General features: G+C 40.0%; 1 protein-coding gene across 7 annotated transcripts in view; it reads left to right on the top strand.

Moving 5' to 3' along the window:
- The window catches only part of NME8 (NME/NM23 family member 8), a 54,309-nt gene that overhangs the window by 21,265 nt on the left and 14,476 nt on the right, over positions 1-18,568 (top strand). For all 7 annotated transcript variants that reach the window (XM_060632247.3, XM_060632248.3, XM_060632243.3 and 4 more), the window contains 3 exons: positions 7,467-7,642; positions 15,519-15,663; positions 16,547-16,654. In XM_060632247.3, the coding sequence (XP_060488230.1) occupies positions 7,467-7,642; positions 15,519-15,663; positions 16,547-16,654 (429 nt within the window). The remainder of the gene's footprint in view (positions 1-7,466; positions 7,643-15,518; positions 15,664-16,546; positions 16,655-18,568) is intronic.

The raw sequence follows: 18,568 nt of genomic DNA, 5'->3' as shown, positions 1-18,568 counted from the left end.
CCACAAGTATTTCTTCCAGTCAGTCTAAAAAAAGTGTATATTCGGCAAAGCTGGGATTTCCCTGAAAGTGTATGTCAAGAGGATTAGAGTTTACGTTTGTTTTTCTAAAGCTGGGCACACCAGTGTGGCCTCCCAGCCTGGGGCCCCAGGGATAGATTGGGACCATGTGTAATCCCTGCCAGGCCTATCTTTTCTGCTGTCTCCCCACATTCACTCCCACTTGCCCCGGGTCCTAAAGACATCAGATGTACTCTCCCCTCTTACTTTCGGCAGTTGGTTATGAATTGCTAAGAACTGAATGGTTGTATGTTTTCACTGATGGGTTTTTAGTCAGTCCCGGTTTCATGCACTGGCGTTTGTGCCTTTTATTCCCCCGAAGACTCAGAAAGTCCACTTTAACCCAAGAGTCATCGGAACTATGTCTGAAAGAAAGGTGGGTGAGAGTCTCTGAGTCTTGAGATTTCATCCTGTGGCTGGACAGAGCATCTTCATTGCATTTTCTGGCCAGGAATCTCCAGAACTTTCCTTGTTGTCCTATTAATGTGTGCAGTAGCTTTTCTTGACTAGCTACATCTGCTGGTTCCTACCGATGCATTTTAGGTAGCAGGAACTAATGTCATTCGTTGCAAGTTTTGAGTGGGATAGAGGGACTTATAGGTAAGTTGGCTGCTGACAAAGAGCTTTGTAAACAGTAGTACTTACTTTCACAGTTTTAACAGGGAATGATGGTCAGTGGTCAGAGGGAAGGTTTGGTGGGGAGAGTTGTGCTCAAAAAGATACCAGGCTTCATACCAGGACTTCTGAGCCATTAAAAAAATGTCCTGTGAAACCCTCATTGTTAGCAGCTGGCATAAAAGAAGTCAGTATTCCACTGGTGCCATTGTTCTGGGGCAAGTCTGTGTCACATCTGACTTTGGAAAGCAGTTGTCTCCAAACGTTTGATACCGGCATAATCAGATGAACAATTTAGGCAATTGGCAGGGTGGGCATGGAGTGAGATGTGTTAATCTTGCTTTGGCAAAGTCTGCGGTATTTCCTTTCTGAACTTAGAGACTCTGTTTGCGTTTGGCCCGTCGTTACTCTGAGCAGTGGCCACCAATAGGCAGCATGGAGTGGTGGGGTTCAAGTTCGTTTGTCTGGGAATTTGTTTTCACAGCTTTTGTTCTGGAGGCAGAGCATAACAGGGGCTGTGTACAGCTGCTGTCATCTTTTTTTTTTTTAATGTTTATTTTTGAGAGAGAGGGAGAGAGCACAAACAAGGGAGGGGCAGAGAGAGAGGGAGGCACAGAATCTGAAGCAGGATCCAGGCTCTAAGCTGTTAGCATAGAGCCCAATGCAGGGCTCAAACTCATGAACCGCGATATCATGACCTGAGCTGAAGCTGGATGCTTAACTAACTGAGCCACCCAGGTGCCCTGCTACTTTCATCTTTTAAGTAAATCTAAAACCTAAAGGATAAAGAACTAAAACTCTCATGAATGATGTACCCATTTGTTCACTGTTTTTCTTTATGGCCGCCCTTCCCCCACCTCAAAGCCTCCTCACTTTCCTCTATGGGTATTGGGAGGAGGGAGTACTGGTGGGTGAGGAAGAAGGGAAATTAAAAGCAGGACAATTAGACTGGGAGTGGTAGGTGCCTCCTTCTGTGAACGTGAACAGAGCTCCCCGTCTTTGTTGGAGTGTTTGCCCTATGGAGAAAAACTCATATGTGGACCCACATGATTTGGGAGAACTTTCTTCGTGTTGTCACTTGCCCACTGGACCCCATGGCTGGCCTGGAGGAGGGAGTAGGAATCAGGAAGATGGTTCAGGCATCCATGGTTTTCATCCGCATTCCAAATTTGTTCATGATGACTTCTGATTATGGCACGTATATTATCTGTTTACATGTCTGTCTCCTTAATCAGTATATTAAGAACGCAAAGGTCAGAGTCCTTTATCTCTGCTTTCTGGTCATTCTACAGAAGAGGAAGGGCATGGTTCTATTAGCTACATTGTCCAGAGTCATATAAGTAGTTCCTGGCCATCTTCACTAATTCATTCACTCCTGCCTTCCTTCCTTCATTCACTCATTTATTCTGTTATGCATCCTTCCTTTATGTAGTATTTATTAAAGTCCTGCTATGTGCTAAGTCTTGGGGATACAGAGATGGGTGAAAATTAAACGATCTCTAAAGTCCCTTTTGCTCTAAATCCTTATGACTGAGTAAAGATGATAGTTCCGACCTCCTATAATATATTGCATTTCTCTGGCCACACAAAGTGTCTATTGTATTCTTAGTAACCTATTTATCTCCTATACATGACATAGCTTGTAGACAGCAGGTTTTTCTTTTATAAAACTCTCATTTAAATTAAAGATAATAGGTACAATTTCTAAAATAATCTTTAAAAGTATTTCTGGGATCAGAGCAGTCTGAATACTATACCCCTACTATCTATTCCCATCTCCAGACCTTTCTTGCCTCTCTGGAATCAAAGGGAACCTGTACTAATAAGCATCTGGCCACAGGTGAGGCCTGGAGCTCTGTGTACAGAATGAAAGAGAAGGGGAGGGGACAGGTCACAGGGGACAAGAATCTGGAGAAAACCACCAGCCTTGGGAAGAACAAACACAGACTTGTGACTTCCCAGGACCAGGTTGACACTGAACTTCACTGGGCCTTCCTGACCCTCTGAAAGCCCAAGATGGAGCTGAGTGGGATTACTGAAATGCCCTGCCTTTGAGGACCAGCTCCATAATGGCTCTTACCAGAGGAACAACAACCTGCTCGCTGGTAGCCTAGAGGTCATTCTGGCCTTTCAGCCATAGGGTTTCCATCACCTAAGACACTCAAAACCAGGTGTAAGCCCCAGTAAACAAACCAAGAAAAATGACTGTCTACCAAGGGGAGCCTAGTGGCCAAAGGAAGATCTACACAAACACCAGAACAGAAGCCCAGTGAAAAAGAACTACTAAGGATAGAAAAATCCTCAAATAAAATAATAGTAATAGGAGTTATCATCATAGTAATACTTGCGATCCAAGTGCTACATACACATAAAAAGAGACTTTCCCATTTGAACTATAAAATAAATTATGATTTGAACTCTAAATTCAGTCTGATAGTCATTTGAGACTCGGTTTAATGCCTTGCAAAATCAGATACAAGAATTAGCTCAAAGGACAGAAAAAAAATGAGACAGACTTCATGAGAGCAGACCAGAAACAACGTGGAGAATGTACTGGAAAGATCAATGTGCTAATAAGAGATTCCATACAGAAAAGAAAGAACAGATGAACAAGCTATAACTTAACAAATAATAGGGAAAAAATTTCCTGAAACGAAGAAACACATGCATTTGCCGACTGAAAGGGTTTACGGTGGCCCAGTCTCGACTGATGCAGAGAAACACAGATACGGGAATATCCTGGGAAGACACACTGTATGTCATTTCCAGAGACAAAGAACAGCCCGTGGTGTACTCAGGATGTCCAAAACCCCAAGCAGATAATTTCCTTAACACCCCTCTCCTCTATATGACAATATTATTTTTATTTTTATAAAAATTTTAAAGGATTTTTCTGAGAGGGAGAGAGTGTGAGTGAGTGGGGGAGGAGCAGAGGGAGAGGGAGAGAGAAGCTCAAGAAGGTTCCACCAGCATGGAGCCCGACAGAGGGCTGGATCTCACAACCGTGAGATGACAACCTGAACGGAAATCAAGAGTCGGGCGCTCAGCTGCCTGAGCCACCCAGGCGGCCCATGACAATATTATTTTTAGTACTAGCTATTGAGCAAGACAATAATAGCCAGAAAAAAACCCCATAAATAGTGAAAATTGTCCTTTACAAAATTTTGTGTATATATGAACATAGAAGCAAAAAGTAAAAAATGAATATTATAATATCAAAAATGAAACAATAGGTTAATACTGTTTAATTATATTAATATGTTTTCTTAGAAAGGAAAACATTTGCATACTTATATATATTAGTCTATCACAGAAACAAAGTGCAATTTTTGTTTGCAAGCCTTAAGTTTTGATGATTTGCTAGTGACATTCTCAAAATTGATCTTCACTGGATGTCCGTAGAGATACGTAAAATTCCTGTTTCCTGATAAATTCCAGAAATTGCAATCTGCCAATAGCTCTGTTATTTTAGAATTGATTCTTATATGCAGAGTAGAAGCTAGAGCACACTGTTTATTAAATGTAAATAATAAAAATGCCAACTTGAAGCCCACACATATATTATTAAAATTTAACACATTATAACCACAGGAATTGTTCAGAATGTGGAGAAAAGTTTTTTGTTTTTGTTTTTTCAAGGAGGAGTAGTAACATACCACTAATGCTATTTAGAATTGCTGGTGCATGGTGATGCTAAGAAGCAGCCCAGCTTTAGTTTAAAAATTGGTTTAAGGCACCTGGGAGGCTCAGTCGATTGAGTCCGACTCTAGCTCAGGTCATGATCTCACAGTTCGTGAGTTCGAGGCCCACATCGGGCTCTGTGCTGACCGCTCAGAGCCTGGAGCCCACTTTGGATTCTATGTCTCCCTCTCTCTCTGCCCCTCCCCTGCTTGCTCTCTCTCTCTCTTTCAAAAATAAACATTAAAATTTAAAAAAAAATAAAAGGTTTAAAATTTCTTAGAGACAGTGCATCCCCCAGTGACTTGCACTTTAGGTAATCCCTTTCCACCAACTGCCTGTGTGGCAACAACTGAGAATAAGTTACTTACAAGGACAAATCTCTGACTGGCATGGGACTTGTCATCAGACTCCTGAGAGAAACAGATCCCCCCGCCCCCCCATCTTAATGAAGATGCTCCACTTTACCTAGTGGAGCAAAGGAAAAAGTTTAGGAACATGCTTAGGAATATATCTCCTGGAAGATATTTGAGGGAAGACTTGTCCAAACAAAAAATGAAAAGAGATACTTCCATCTGAGGGAAAAAAGCGAAGGGAAACAATTCTCCTCAGAGAGGAGAAAGATGAGATAAAGAAGTAACACAGCATTTTAAGGTTCTTTTTTGAGTTTGCAGAAGTGGAGATGGGTGGAGTGTTAGAGCTGAGAAATAGTGTGTGCCAGGATGCAGGAAACACTCAGAACATATGCGTTTGGTTACGGAAGCAGGTTAAAGATGGTGACCATTAATGCAGTGGATGAGTATACATGGGACCTCTATGTTAACAAGGGAATACCACGGAATGGATAGCAACTTGCTCAGACCAGCAGATGGGAGAAAGAAAAAAGAAGAAAGTATAATTTAAAATAAATAGTATATATAAAGTAAGATGGAAGGAATATAGTTAAGTATATGGCTATTATACTAAGTATGAAAAGGTTAATTATCCCATGAAATACAGAGATTACAAGGTTAAAGTTAAAAAAAAGTTAAAAACCATTATAGTAACAATTGACACAGAGGAGAATCCTCAATGGGTGCTAAAACCATTGCGTGAAAAATATATACACTTTCAGATTGTGTCATCTCATATTTCTTCTTATTTACAAAGTGGAAATGGTAGCTTTTCAATGGGGAAAACGCTTTGAAGGGAGATATCACTTCAACTACATTAATATCACCAACAATAGGAAAAACTTACATTGCGTATATCATCTTGTGACAAGGACACAGATTCGTATCCTGAAAGTAATAGGAAACTATTGGTCCATCCAGTAGTTTGAAACCATCCCAAATGAGGAATAGTCCACAAAACAACTGGCCTGGACTCTTCAAAATGTCAATATCATGAAAGACAAGAAGGCTGAATATTGTTAGAGATTAAAAGAGACCAGGGAGATAGGACAATTACATGCAATGTATGGTCCAGGATTAGGAAAAATTACTATTGATGGGACAGTATTTTATGATTGGTGAAATTTGAATATGAACAGTTTATGAGATAAAAGTTTTATATCAAGTAAACTTTCCTGAAGTATTTAGGAGGGTGAATGGTTAAAATATCTGCAGCCTACTTTTATTTAAAAAGAAAAATTTTTTTTTAACGTTTATTTATTTTTGAGACAGAGAGAGCATGAACGGGGGAGGGTCACAGAGAGAGGGAGACACAGAATCTGAAACTGCAACCTACTTTTAAATGGTTCAGTCAACACACACACACACACACACACACACACACACAGGAAAGGGGAGGGGGATGAGAGGGATAGAGAGAACAAATGTGGCAAAAAGCTAACAGTTGGTAACTCTAGAGTTCATTATCATACTCTTGCAACTTTTCCGCCAATTTAATTTTTTCAAAATAAAAAGTTTTAAAAACACACTCATCTACATTCTGTTCAAAAGAAACACACAGGGGTGCCTAGGTGGCTCAGGGGTTAAGCATCCAACTTCGGCTCAGGTCATGATCTCACGGATCATGAGTTCAAGCCCTGAGTCAGGCTCTGTGCTAATAGCTCAGAGCCTGGAGCCTGCTTTGGATTCTGTATTTCCCTTTCTGCCCCATCCCCTGCTCATGCTTTGTCTCTCTCTCTCAAAAATAAATAAACATTAAAAATTTGTTTTTAAAAAGAAACAAAGAAAAAATTAAAGGGAGATATATATATATCTCCAGGCAAAATAAAGTATTAGAATTGAACATTACAAGTGCTAAATTTAATAAAGAAGGACATGATGTGAAAACAACATTTATGAAGTAGATATAGTCATCAAAAAGTGCCCTGATAGAATTACATATACTCTATAAATATATGTAGCCTTAAATCCCACACATACATTTTCTTTGTTTACAAGAAAGCCTTAACACATTTTTTAAAATTAAGATTTCACCACACGCATTTGCTGGTTATAATCCAATAAAATTGGAAATAAACAATAAAAAGATGACTGGGGCGCCTGAGTGGCTCAGTTGGTTGAGCGGCCAACTTCGGCTCAGGTCATGATCTCACAGTCTGTAGGTTTAAGCCCTGCATCGGGCTCCGTGATGACAGCTCAGAGCCTGGAGGCTGCTCTGGATTCTGTGTCTCCCTCTCTCTCTGCCCCTCACCCACTCATGCTCTGTGTCTTTCTCTCTCTCTCAAAAATGAATAAATATTAAAAAAAAATTTTTTTTAAAATATGACCAAAATGTCTTATGTATTTGAAAACACACCATGTTCTTCTAAATGATCCTTGACTCAAAGACAACCTTAAGAAAAGTAGAAACTACCTGGAAAGCTTAACATGAAGGAAAGAAAAACGTGTTTAACCATATTTTATGTTGGTCTTCTTTATCCTCCCAAAAAGTCAAAACATACATGATTTCATGTAATTGAGTTTTGGATTGGTTCAACAAAAAATTGAATTAAATGCATATTTTTTGATTTGATAGAAAGATACAACTTTACATGAAAATTTAATTTTTGTTTATTTTATTAAACCATTAAAGTATTTGTGAACTTATTACCAGTTTTAATTTTCTGGCATGGTTATTAAATTTCAGCTTACAATAATCTTAAATTACATTTTGGATTTCCACAGTTTACAAGAATATCTGGAAAGACAACATATATCTCAGCTCTGTGATATTGAAGAGAGTATAGCTAACGTTAATAAGTTTATTGATATGTTCTTCCCTGATTTTAAAAGTATGAAAAACCTCAAATTAGAAAAGATCCTGGCATTACTTCTACCAGATCTCTTTCAAGAAAAGAAAGGTAAGAAATAAGTATAAATAAACCCTAGTATAATTGCATCAAAGACTATTATTTTAAAATTTAACATTGAAGAAAAAAGCACCTGAAATAAGAAATTTAGTTAATACTAATCTAATTTCTCAATGATAAAGAATAACACATTTTTGTAGGTAAAGAGTTTGCAAATTATTTTCTAACATTTGAATTTGTTAAAGTAGATTTTAATATGGTAGGACTTATTATATAATAAAGATTGGACTTTATATCTGAAATGCCTTGAATTAATGCACCTCCTCATTAATTGTGTGATTTGATACTTTACCAAGTCTATTTCTTCATGTATAAAATTCAGAAGATTAAAATGAGGGGCATCTGGCTGACTGAGTTGGTGGAGCGTGTGACTCTTGATCTTGGGGTCATGAGTTTCAGCCCCACGTTGGGAGTAGAGCATACTTAAAAAAAATGAGAAAACATAAAGTGCCTGGCACTTGAAGGGTGCTAGTTATTTTTTTAAGTTTGTTTATTTTGAGACCGAGAGAGAGAGTGAGTGTGAGTGGGCGAGGGGCAGAGAGAGGGAGAGAGAGAATCCCAACGAGGTTCCACATTGTCAGCCCAGAGCCCAATGCAGGGCTCAATCTGGTGAACTCTGAAATCATGGCCTGAGCCAAAGTCCAAAGTGGGATGCTTTTTAACCAACTGAGCCACCCAGGCTCCCCAGGGTGCTAGTTATTTTTAACCTTATCCCATATTCACCTGGCAGGGGGAATATGACAGAATAAGAATTCACACCATACATGCACACTCTTAGTTCTTTTTTATAGCTGGTATACGGGAATACAGTTGATATTTGTATATTGACCTTATGTTCTTTGACTTGGTAAACTCAGTTGGTTCTAGAAGCTTTGGTGTAATTTTCTTAGGAATTTCTATGTAGACCAGGGTTTCTCAACTTCAGACCTACTTACGTTGGGGGCTAGATGATTCTTTTGTTGAAAGGGGCGTTATCGTGTGCACTGTAAAATGTTAAAAGCATCCTTGGCCTCTTGTCACTTGATGCCACTAGCATCCTCTCCGCCCCCAGGACGATAACCAAAAATATCTCCAGACATTGTCACACGCACCCTTGCAGGACAAAATATCAGGCCAAGAGCCCGTGACGGGGACAGTAATATCATCTGCAAACGCAGACAGTTTTACGTCTTTCTTTGGAAGTGTCTTCCGCTTACCTCATTGAACTAGCTAGAACTCTCTGTTGATGCTAGCAAGATGTTAGGCTTGCTTTATGCTTTACCTTACAGCAAAGCACTCGGTCTTTTACCGTGAAGCACAACATTAGCTCTAATATACCCCTCACCTGATTTTTAAAAACCCCACCTGTTTTTAGTTTGGGGAGTTTTTTTTTTTTAATATCATGAATAGATATTGTGTTTTCTCAATTATTTTTTCTGTATCTACTGATCTGATTATATTTTATTTTCTTGAGTTTGAGAATACGGTAACTACTTTGATTTTTGAATGTTGGACTGGCCTTGCGTCCTTCAGAAAAGCCACACTTGGTTGTCTATTGTTCTCTTTAAAAATAGCTGGATTTGATTTTTTTAATATTTTGTTGAGGCGTTTTGTGTCTACATTCATGAGAAATATTTGTTGTTTTCCTTTCTTGTAGTGTCTTTATCTGGTTTTGGTGTCAGGGTAACGCAAGCCTTATAAACGTGAGATAAGAAGTTGTCAGTCCTCTTCTCTGGAAGAGATCATGTATAATTCATGTTACGTCTTTCTTAAATGTTTATTAGAATTTACCAGGGAAACTTATCTGGGCCTAGAATTTTCTTCTTTAGAATGTCTTAGCTTTGTTTTCCTTCTTAAATCCTTTAAAATATGGACATATTTTTTAAATGACCAGACCATATTTTAGAAAGGTTTTAGATTTACAGAAAAATTAAGAAAGATAGTACAGAGTTTCCATATCCCTATCCACCCCCTTCCAACAGCTTATCCAATTAACACCTTATATTATGGTGAAATATTTTTATAATCAGTATTGAAATGTTATTAACTGAAGTTCATAGTTTACAATAATGTTCACTCTTTGTTTTGTACATTCTATGGTTTTTAATAAATGCATAATGTCATGTATCCCCTTTACAGTATCACACAGAATAGAATCACTGCCCTAAAAAAAATCCCCTTTTCCTGTTCTCCCTTCCTCCCTCCCAACTTCTGGTGACCACTGATCTTTTGCTGTCTCTAGTTTTTGCTTTTTCCAGAATGTCATACAGTTGGAATCATAGAGTATGTGGCTTTTCAGACTGATTGCTTTCACTTAGCAATATGCACTTAAGACACCAAAAATTGTGTTGTAATTTTTTGCTTTTCAACAGTGCTGACTTTTTAAAGAACTTCAGAGGAGGAAAATGTTTATTATATTCACCCAGATATTTACTGTTATCTTCTATTCCTTTTGGAAGTTCCACGTTTCCCTCTGATATCATTTCCCTTCTACTCAAAGAACTTTAGCACTTTTTTTTTTTAAGAGCAGGTCTGGTGGCAATAAATTCAATTGGTTTTCTTTCATCAAAGAAAGTCTTATTTTCTTTCTTTCAAAAAAATTTTTTTTAAGTTTATTTTTTGAGAGAGACAGAGCACAAGGCAGGGAGGGGCAGAGAGAGAGAGGGTGAGAGAATCTCAAGCAGATTTTACATTGTCAGTGCAGAGCCCGATGCAGGGCTTGAACTCACAAACCATGAGATCATGATTTTAGCTGAAACCAAGAGTCGGATGCTTAACTGACTGAACCACCCAGGTGCCCCAGAACATCTTTATTTTCATTCCTGAAGGATATTTGTACTGATATAGAATGCTGGTTTTCCAGTTCATTTCCTTCAGCACTTTAAAAATGTTGTGCCACTGCCTTCTGGCTTTACTGGTATCTAATGAAAAATCCATGGTCATTCAACGCATTTTTTTCCTTATATGTAATATAGCTTTTTATTTGTTTATTTATTTTGGGGATTGCTTTCAAGATTTTTTCTTTGGTTTTTAACAGCTTTATTATTATGCATGTGACTATACCTTTCTTTGAGCTTATCTTTGACTTTGGGGTTCCTTGAACTTCTTGAATCTATAAATGTCTTTCACCAAATTTGAGGAATTTTCCACCATTATTTCTTTAAATTATCTTTTCCGTGCCAACTCTTTCACCATCTGGGACTTTTGACATTGTCTTACAGACTCCTGAGGCTTTGGCCTAAATTTGTTTTCTCTGTGTAGTTCTGATTGGATCATTTCACTTGTGTTAGCTTTAAGATTGAAATCTGTGATCTCCTTGTTGGCATTCGGCCCATCCAATGAATATTTATTTCAGTTGTAATGTTTTTCAGTTTTACACACCTCATTCGGTTCATTTTTGTAACTGCTATTTCTCTGCTGAAAACTTTCATCTTTCCAGTCATTTCAAGAGTGTTCATCCTTACTTCATGGAGCATTATAATTGTTCCTTCAAATTCTTTATCTGAATATTTCAATATCTACATTGGAGTTCTTGAGATTTACTTAGTTCTTTTTTTTTTTTTTTAAGTTTTTATTTATTTACTTTGAAAGAGACACAGGGGACGGGGCAGAGGGAGAGGGAGAGAGAGAATACCAGGCAGGCTCCACACTGCCAGCTCAGAGCCTGATGTGAGGCTTGAACCCACAAGCCATGAGATCATGGCCTGAGCTGAAGTCCAGAGTCGGATGCTCAACTGCCTGAGCCACCCAGGTGCCCCAAGATTTGCTTAGTTCTTTATAGGTTGCATAATTTTGTATTGTATTTTAGTTCTTGGTCACTTGAGTATTGTTATGAGACTGATGAATCGTGTTAAAGTCTTTTAGAGAATGTTGACTTCTTGTTTGTTTCAGAAGTCAGTTGGTCAGGTTAAGACCACATGTCCCATCCCACTTTCTATGGGTTGTTTCCAATGTCAGTTGCATTTTCAAAGTTTTTGTATGCTATTCTGGACTTCACAGCTTAGAACTCACTCGGAGACCTAGGTGATGCTCGATACTGAGGTTCAATTCTCAAGCCACTAAGTTGCCACTTATCAGCCCAACCATAGTCATTGCTTGGGGGGTCAGTCCACTACTTCAAACACAGGTCTAGTCAGTCGCTTTCCCCCCCGGTCCCCACCATCTCTGGCTGTATCTCATAAGCCGCTGTTCTTTGTCCTCTGGATGGATATCTGGGGTTTTAGCCTCCCTGTGTGATTGGGCACAGCCCACGTTTAGGACTGCCTCCTAAATGTGAGGAAAAATGTGGAGGTGAGAAAAAAAGTAACAGGGTTTTCCCCACACTGTTCAGGCCACAGAGGCCCCCCTTCCCAGGCTCACTGGTTAAAGGGAAGGACTTGCTCTCAGTTTTAGGTGCTTGCAGGGCCTCCGCTCCCTTCACACTACATTTCACAGCTGGGGCTTGCCTTCTAGTAGGTCCAGGAGAGGGAAAAAGCAAAATCAAAACGAAGAAGCCTCCTAAAATGGGGATATCCTCCCAAGTCTCCATCCCACAAGATGGAGTTTAGCAGAGTTTTATTCCTCTCTCCATGCTCAACCCCACCCCAGTTATAATATCTGTGGTCTTAATTTTTGTGACTGTTGTTTGAAGTTTTAGTATACCGATGGTGGTGGTGATGTTACTTTTATGATGCATATCTTATCTTTTGATAATATTTTGCAATTTATATCTTGTTTATGGTCAGGTTTACAACGGGTATGTTTAGAATTTTTCTTATATAAATTGGTTTTCCTGTTCCCACAGTCCTTAGATCTATTAATTTCCCACTTTTTAATCACTTAGTTATATTTTCTCAGTTACCTGAAATATATATATATATTCAGGTAACTGTATATATATATATGTATATGTATATATATATATATATATATATATATATACATATATATATATTTTAATTTTTTAATGTTTATTTTTGAGAGAGAGAGAGAGAGAGACAGCGTGAGTGGGGGAGGGGCAGAGAGAGAGGGTGACACAGAATCCGAAGCAGGCTCCAGGCTCTGAGCTGTCAGTGCAGAGCCAGACGTGGGGCTCGAACTCACAAACCATGAGATCATGACCTGAGCTGAAGCTGGACGCCTAACCGACTGAGCCACCCAGGCACCCCACACCTGAGGCATATATTTAAACACGTTTTTGAAAAAGATATGTACTTCTTTCGTTTTCTGAACGCTGGCATATTTAAGAATATCTTTTGTTACCTTTGTGTATAAAGGAAACTTACCTGACTATATATTTTTAAGAAATAAATCCCCCATCCCCAAACCTATAGACTTTTTGCATTGAGGAGGAAAGTCTGTTTTCAGCCTGGTTTTTGTTCCTTTGCAGATAATTCAGTTTTTGTTATGTTTTGTTTGTTTCACTTAGATACTTGTAGAATTTTCCCTCATTACTCAAAAATTTCCAAGATTTTGTAGATATATCAGAATGAATTGGTCATGGGGCACCTGGGTGGCTCAGTCAGTTAAGCCTCCGACTTTGGCTCAGGTCATGATCTCACGGTTCAAGAGTTCGAGCCCCACATTGGGCTCTGTGCTGACAGCTCAGAACCTGGAGCCTGCCTTGGATTCTGTGTCTCCCTCTTTCTCTGCCCCTCCCTTGCTCTCACTCTTTGTTTCTCTCAAAAATAAAACATTAAAAAAAAGAAAAAAAAAAGAATGAACTGGTTTTGGGGTACCTGGGTGGCTCAGTCGGTTCAACATCTGACTCTTATTTCGGCTCAGGTCATGATCTAATGGTTCATAGGTTCAAACCCCATGTCATGCTCTGCGCTGTTAGCATGGAGCCTGCTTGGGATTTTCTCTCCCTCCCTCTCTGCCTCTCTCTCTCTCTCTCTCTGTCTCTCTCTTCCTCAAAATAAATAAAGAAATATTTTTTAAAAAAGAATGAACTGGTTTTTCCATATTTATTTGGTTACTAACCACCTGACTTAGCGATTTGTCTGTGATAGAGGAGATAGAAGATAGCAAAGTGCTCTAGGCTTTGAAGTATGGTTTTTATGGATGAGGTTATTCCACGAAGCAACCATACAATTGCTAGGTGCTTTGTCTAGGAGTTCTCTGCATCCCCACACCTGCCACTGAATGTGGCATCACTGAATTAGTTGAGGTGATGTCTGAAAAGCCTCATGGACACTATGCAACAAAATAAAATATTTATTATCATATCTATCATATTTGTCTACATTGGAATTTGAAGCGGAACCGAATCCTCGAGTAATGAGGTCAAGGAAACGCAATGCCATCTTGCAAATAGGGGTACTCCCCATGCTTTTTACTTTAATCATTGGAAACTGAGGCCCCTCTGTGTTGTGTTGTAATTCTTGTGATCACCCATCTGAGAGAGTGCCAACTAAGGAGAGGCTCATTGAGTCTAGTTTCTTTAACTTTATGGAGTTTGCTTTCCCTGAATATTTTTTCTCAGCTTTTCTCATAAGCCATGACAAGAAGCCATCCTATGCAAATTGTTTGAGGATTTGCTGTCACTTTTAAACTGTTGACCACTAGGTACCCTCATATGAGAAAACATTTTTTGTTTTTGTTTTTTTTTTTTAATTCAGCAATGCAAAAACCTTACAAATTATTTCAGTCTCCTCTAAGGATTCCTCCTTAAAAAAATTTTTTTTTAATGTTTATTTTTGAGAGAGACTATGAGCTTGTGGGTGGGGGGGGGGGAACTGCGGAGGAGGGAAGGAGGAGGAGGGAAAGGGAAGCAAGGAGGAGGAAAGGGGACAGGGGCAGGGAGGGAGACACAGAATCTGAAACAGGCTCCAGGCTCTGAGCTGTCAGCCCAAGGCGGACATGGGACTTGAACCCACGAACCGTGAGATCATGACCTGAGCTAATACTTAACCCACTGAGCCACCCACGCACCCCAGGATTCTACCTTTTAAAATCCAAGAACTATGTAAACATTCTGTTTTTTCTTCCTCTTGTCTGTGAGCTCGTTCTGAAGCATATTATTGCTTAAACTCTATTAACTTGTATGTTTTCTTGTTTGTTTTACTCTTTCCTAACAATGGTTTGCTTAGGCTGAGTCCATTAACTCTATTCCATGCCCAACAGGGGAGAGGATGCATTTTCAGCTAGGTTGCATTTTTGGCTTTGAGCGGGGCCCAGTGCTGTCCGGGCCCTGAGTCAGCATTTGTGTTTTGGGTTTTGCCTTCTTTGTTACAAGATGGCCTCACAGCTCCAGGCCTCATGTCGCTGAAATGCCTTAGACAGGACAGAAGGTAGTGTAGGGCAGAGAAGCTGTCCCCCTGGCTACTTCTCTCAGAAGCAGCCCCAGTCCAGGTCCTTTGTGTATCATTGACCAGATCTGGGCAGCATCGCCACCTGTCCATAAGGGAGGTTGGAGAAGTTGAGTATTGCATTTTCTAGACTTCCACAGTGGGATGTCGCCAGAGAAGGAGGAGACTGAGAAATACTTTTGGGTTTCCAGTCATCGTGTTTCTCCCCAAGTGGGACAAGTAAAATAGGGCTAGTGAAGATATAAACTGTTTACACATACTTCTGTAATTGTGTTAACTGGTTATTTTGGTTACTGTCTATACCCACACACACGCTCGTGTGTACACCTAAGGAAAAGGTTTACTAGTGAGACACCTCTGCTTGTGTGTATGCATGTGTGTGATTCCTGTGTGACGAAAAATCAGACACAGCGACATAAATCATAATTCGGTACGTTAAGAATGCTGTTCACCTTAAAATCTGAGAAGCTATTTTTGCCAACTTCTAAATTTCATATGAGGATGAGAGGCATTATATGCCTTCATAATAATACATTCAGTCTGGTATGGATAGCCAGCAACCCATCAGTTTAACACTTATCATGTGACTTTTTATTTAGAGAATGTTTTAGGTATCATCCATGATGAAGGCTTTAAAATACTGATGCAGAGATCAATCGTATTGTCAGAAGAAGAAGCACAAACACTGTGCAAGGAATATGAAAATGAAGATTATTTTGAAAATCTTATAAAAAAAATGACCAGGTAAAGTAGATTTCAGGTTTAGAAGGCGCAATCTGATTTAGTCTTATTTATCCATTTAAATTCTAGTTCGTTGACATACAGTGCGATTTTGGTTTCAGAGTAGAATTTGGTGATTCATCACTTCCGTACAACACCCAGTGCTCATCCCAACAAGTGCCCTCCTTAGTACCCGTCACCCATCTGGCCCATTCCCCACCCACGTCCCTCCATCAACCCTCAGTTTGTTCTCTGTCTTTAAGAGTCTCTTGTGGTTTGTTTGGTTGAGTTTTGAATCATTTAAATCTTCTGAACCTGCCGTGGTCAAGCTGCCACACCTCTCAGTTCTGTAACCATGTGCTGAGTCTCCTTCTTTGCCAGTCTCACCCCCACCTCAAGTCTCTGCTCAACTGTCTCATCTGCTCTCGTCCCCCTGGAATGCTACTGGAGCAATGGAAAGGCCCAAGTGAAGTCACTGGAATCCGCTGAGTCGAGTGCCAGAAATCTGTGGTGTGTGACATCACGTCCAAGTAGAGAACTCACTGACTCTCGAGGGTTTTGGTAGTCCTAGCGATCATTAGTCCAAGGAGAATAAGATGCTAGAAATCTGTCAGGTTTCTGGAAGGGTAAGTGAAATAGCAGCTGGGACAGAAATCCAGCAAGGGTACATGAATCAGCAGGAATATGGGAATACTATATAGGAACCTGTCTATCAGAACCAAGGTCCTTCTCTTCCCTTCCTTAGTCTGCTTCCATACTTGTATAAGGTGCTCAATATACTCTTGGGAGTACACTGATGGAAATTAGTCTTAGAGTCTTGGTAAAAGAATCATCTCGACTTGTATTATCTATACATATTTAGCTACTGAGCCATAATATACGGCTTTTTTTTTTTTTCTTTTAACAGCGGTCCATCTCTAGCCCTTGTTTTATTGAGAGACAATTGTTTACAACACTGGAAAGAGTTAATTGGGCCCAGCAGTGTTGAAAAAGCCAAGACATCTGTTCCAGAGAGGTAGGATTCATACCGTGGGTCCCAAACTTTTTTCATGGGAGACACTTTAATTTTATTTTGGATGTGGGTACAAGAGCCACAGCTCCAGTCCAAGAGAGGCTCTCAGAAAAACTACTTTCCCTGATTGTGACTGGAGGCCCAGTCCAATGGCAGCTCAAATAGAGCCAGGGCTTTGCAGACGAAGGTTTTGGGATGCTCAGTGTGGGGATGGGAAGTAAGTGGTGTACCCAGCCAAAAAGCCATCTCTTGGCCTTGGTAGGAATCAATTCAGGAGAGGAAAGGCCCATCCTTCAAGTGAGCAAGAACAGAGATGTTCTATCAGATACAGAAAACTTGCCATACGTGTTGGTATAATAAATAACAGTACTAATGAAGCATCACATGTAACCGTTGAAATGTTTTCTTTTGGGTAGGATATCTGGAATCTGACTTGTTCTGCATGGACACATTTTACCCCTTATTTAGCCCTACAATTACCATAAAGGATAATAGGGTTAGACGGTCTATAGAATCACTTAATGAAACGTAGCATAAAAGGCAAGGTATAGCATTCGAGACAGAAATTCCTATCAACACAAGGCCTACACTTCTAGCCATACTGTTCTAGAAATTACAGTTTCAAGTGTGAAGGTAGTGCACCAGCATGGAGGTACATTCTCCCGGTGAAGGCAGGCACTCAGTAACTGCTCCTCCCTACCCCACTATTATAGTGAGGATTCCAACCAAAGCCCTTATGCCGCCTATGTTGCTACAAGTTCACAGCTAATCTTGACTGTTATTTATGGTTCCTCCTTTCCCAGTTTCCGTGGCTCCACCCAGTTCCTTCAGGTTGCTGTTAGAATAACTCAGCAGAGCTCTGCCCTTTCCTGCACTTGGGTCAGATTCAGCACTGCCTGGCTTAATCTGAAATAAGGTCATTTGCATAAAGGAGAAACACAGCAACCCTCACACTCATCACCTACTCCCTCTGTCCTATCCTCCCCTTCACACACACTTTTCTCAATAATCATGTCTCATGGCACCACGGAGGGGCTGGTTGTTGTTCTCTGCAGTGAACAGAGTAAGTGCTGGTGATATGTTAGGTGACACCTTATACATTCATTGTGCAAATCCCCTACCCCTGGAAAACCAGGCTCCAAGGGTCTTGGGTTGCAAACATCTTCAAATCAGAGGTGAGAGAACCGCCAAGGATCAAGTGGGAAGTTCAAGTTGGATAAGGCAAAAAGGAAATCTGAATGCATCAGTAAAAGCAGAGAGGCAAGAAGAGGGTCTGAGGACCGAAAGCCAATGACCAGTAAAGTCAGGTCATTAACAGGAAAGGACATTATTCGCTGTGGCTGGATTTTGTGGGTTGGCAATTCAGGACTATGTGTAAAGGGCAGAGAATGAAATAAGGAGTGTGTGTATCCTCTACTGAACCGTATATAGATAAAGAGACAGGAAAAAGGGCAACTGAAAAAAACATCAAGGAGCAACAATTGATTTAGGAAGTGTATGTATTCCTCTATGGTAGAGGAAGCAGATCCAGAATAAACTGCCTAACCCAACATACCCAGTACCATCAACCTCACTCTTGCCTCTTCCCATGAACCCATCCTGTATGCTCCTCTTTTATCACTGTACTTGCTCTGCTGGACAGTTCCATTGCGGTATCTTTTGGATTCAGTGTTTGTGATTCGGGATCCACGTTATAGAGTCAAATGCCATCTCTAGAGCTCTATAATATTTAGTGATGACAGAAGGGAGATGAATATGGAGAGCTTAATAGGCACCATATGTTTCAAATGTATCATCTGATTCCACCCTCAAAAATCTCCTTCCAGAACAGTTTTACTATTTGTATTTGAGACGGTTCAAGCACAGAGAGGTTAAGTAATTGCCCAATGACACATAGCTAGCGAGTAGTGCAGCCGG

The sequence above is a fragment of the Panthera onca genome, chromosome A2, assembly GCF_046562875.1.
Source record: "Panthera onca isolate mPanOnc1 chromosome A2, mPanOnc1 haplotype 2, whole genome shotgun sequence".
NCBI classification, from domain to species: Eukaryota; Metazoa; Chordata; class Mammalia; order Carnivora; family Felidae; genus Panthera; species Panthera onca.
Note: the sequence above shows the minus strand (reverse complement) of the source record. Positions and strands in the feature narration are given on the sequence as shown.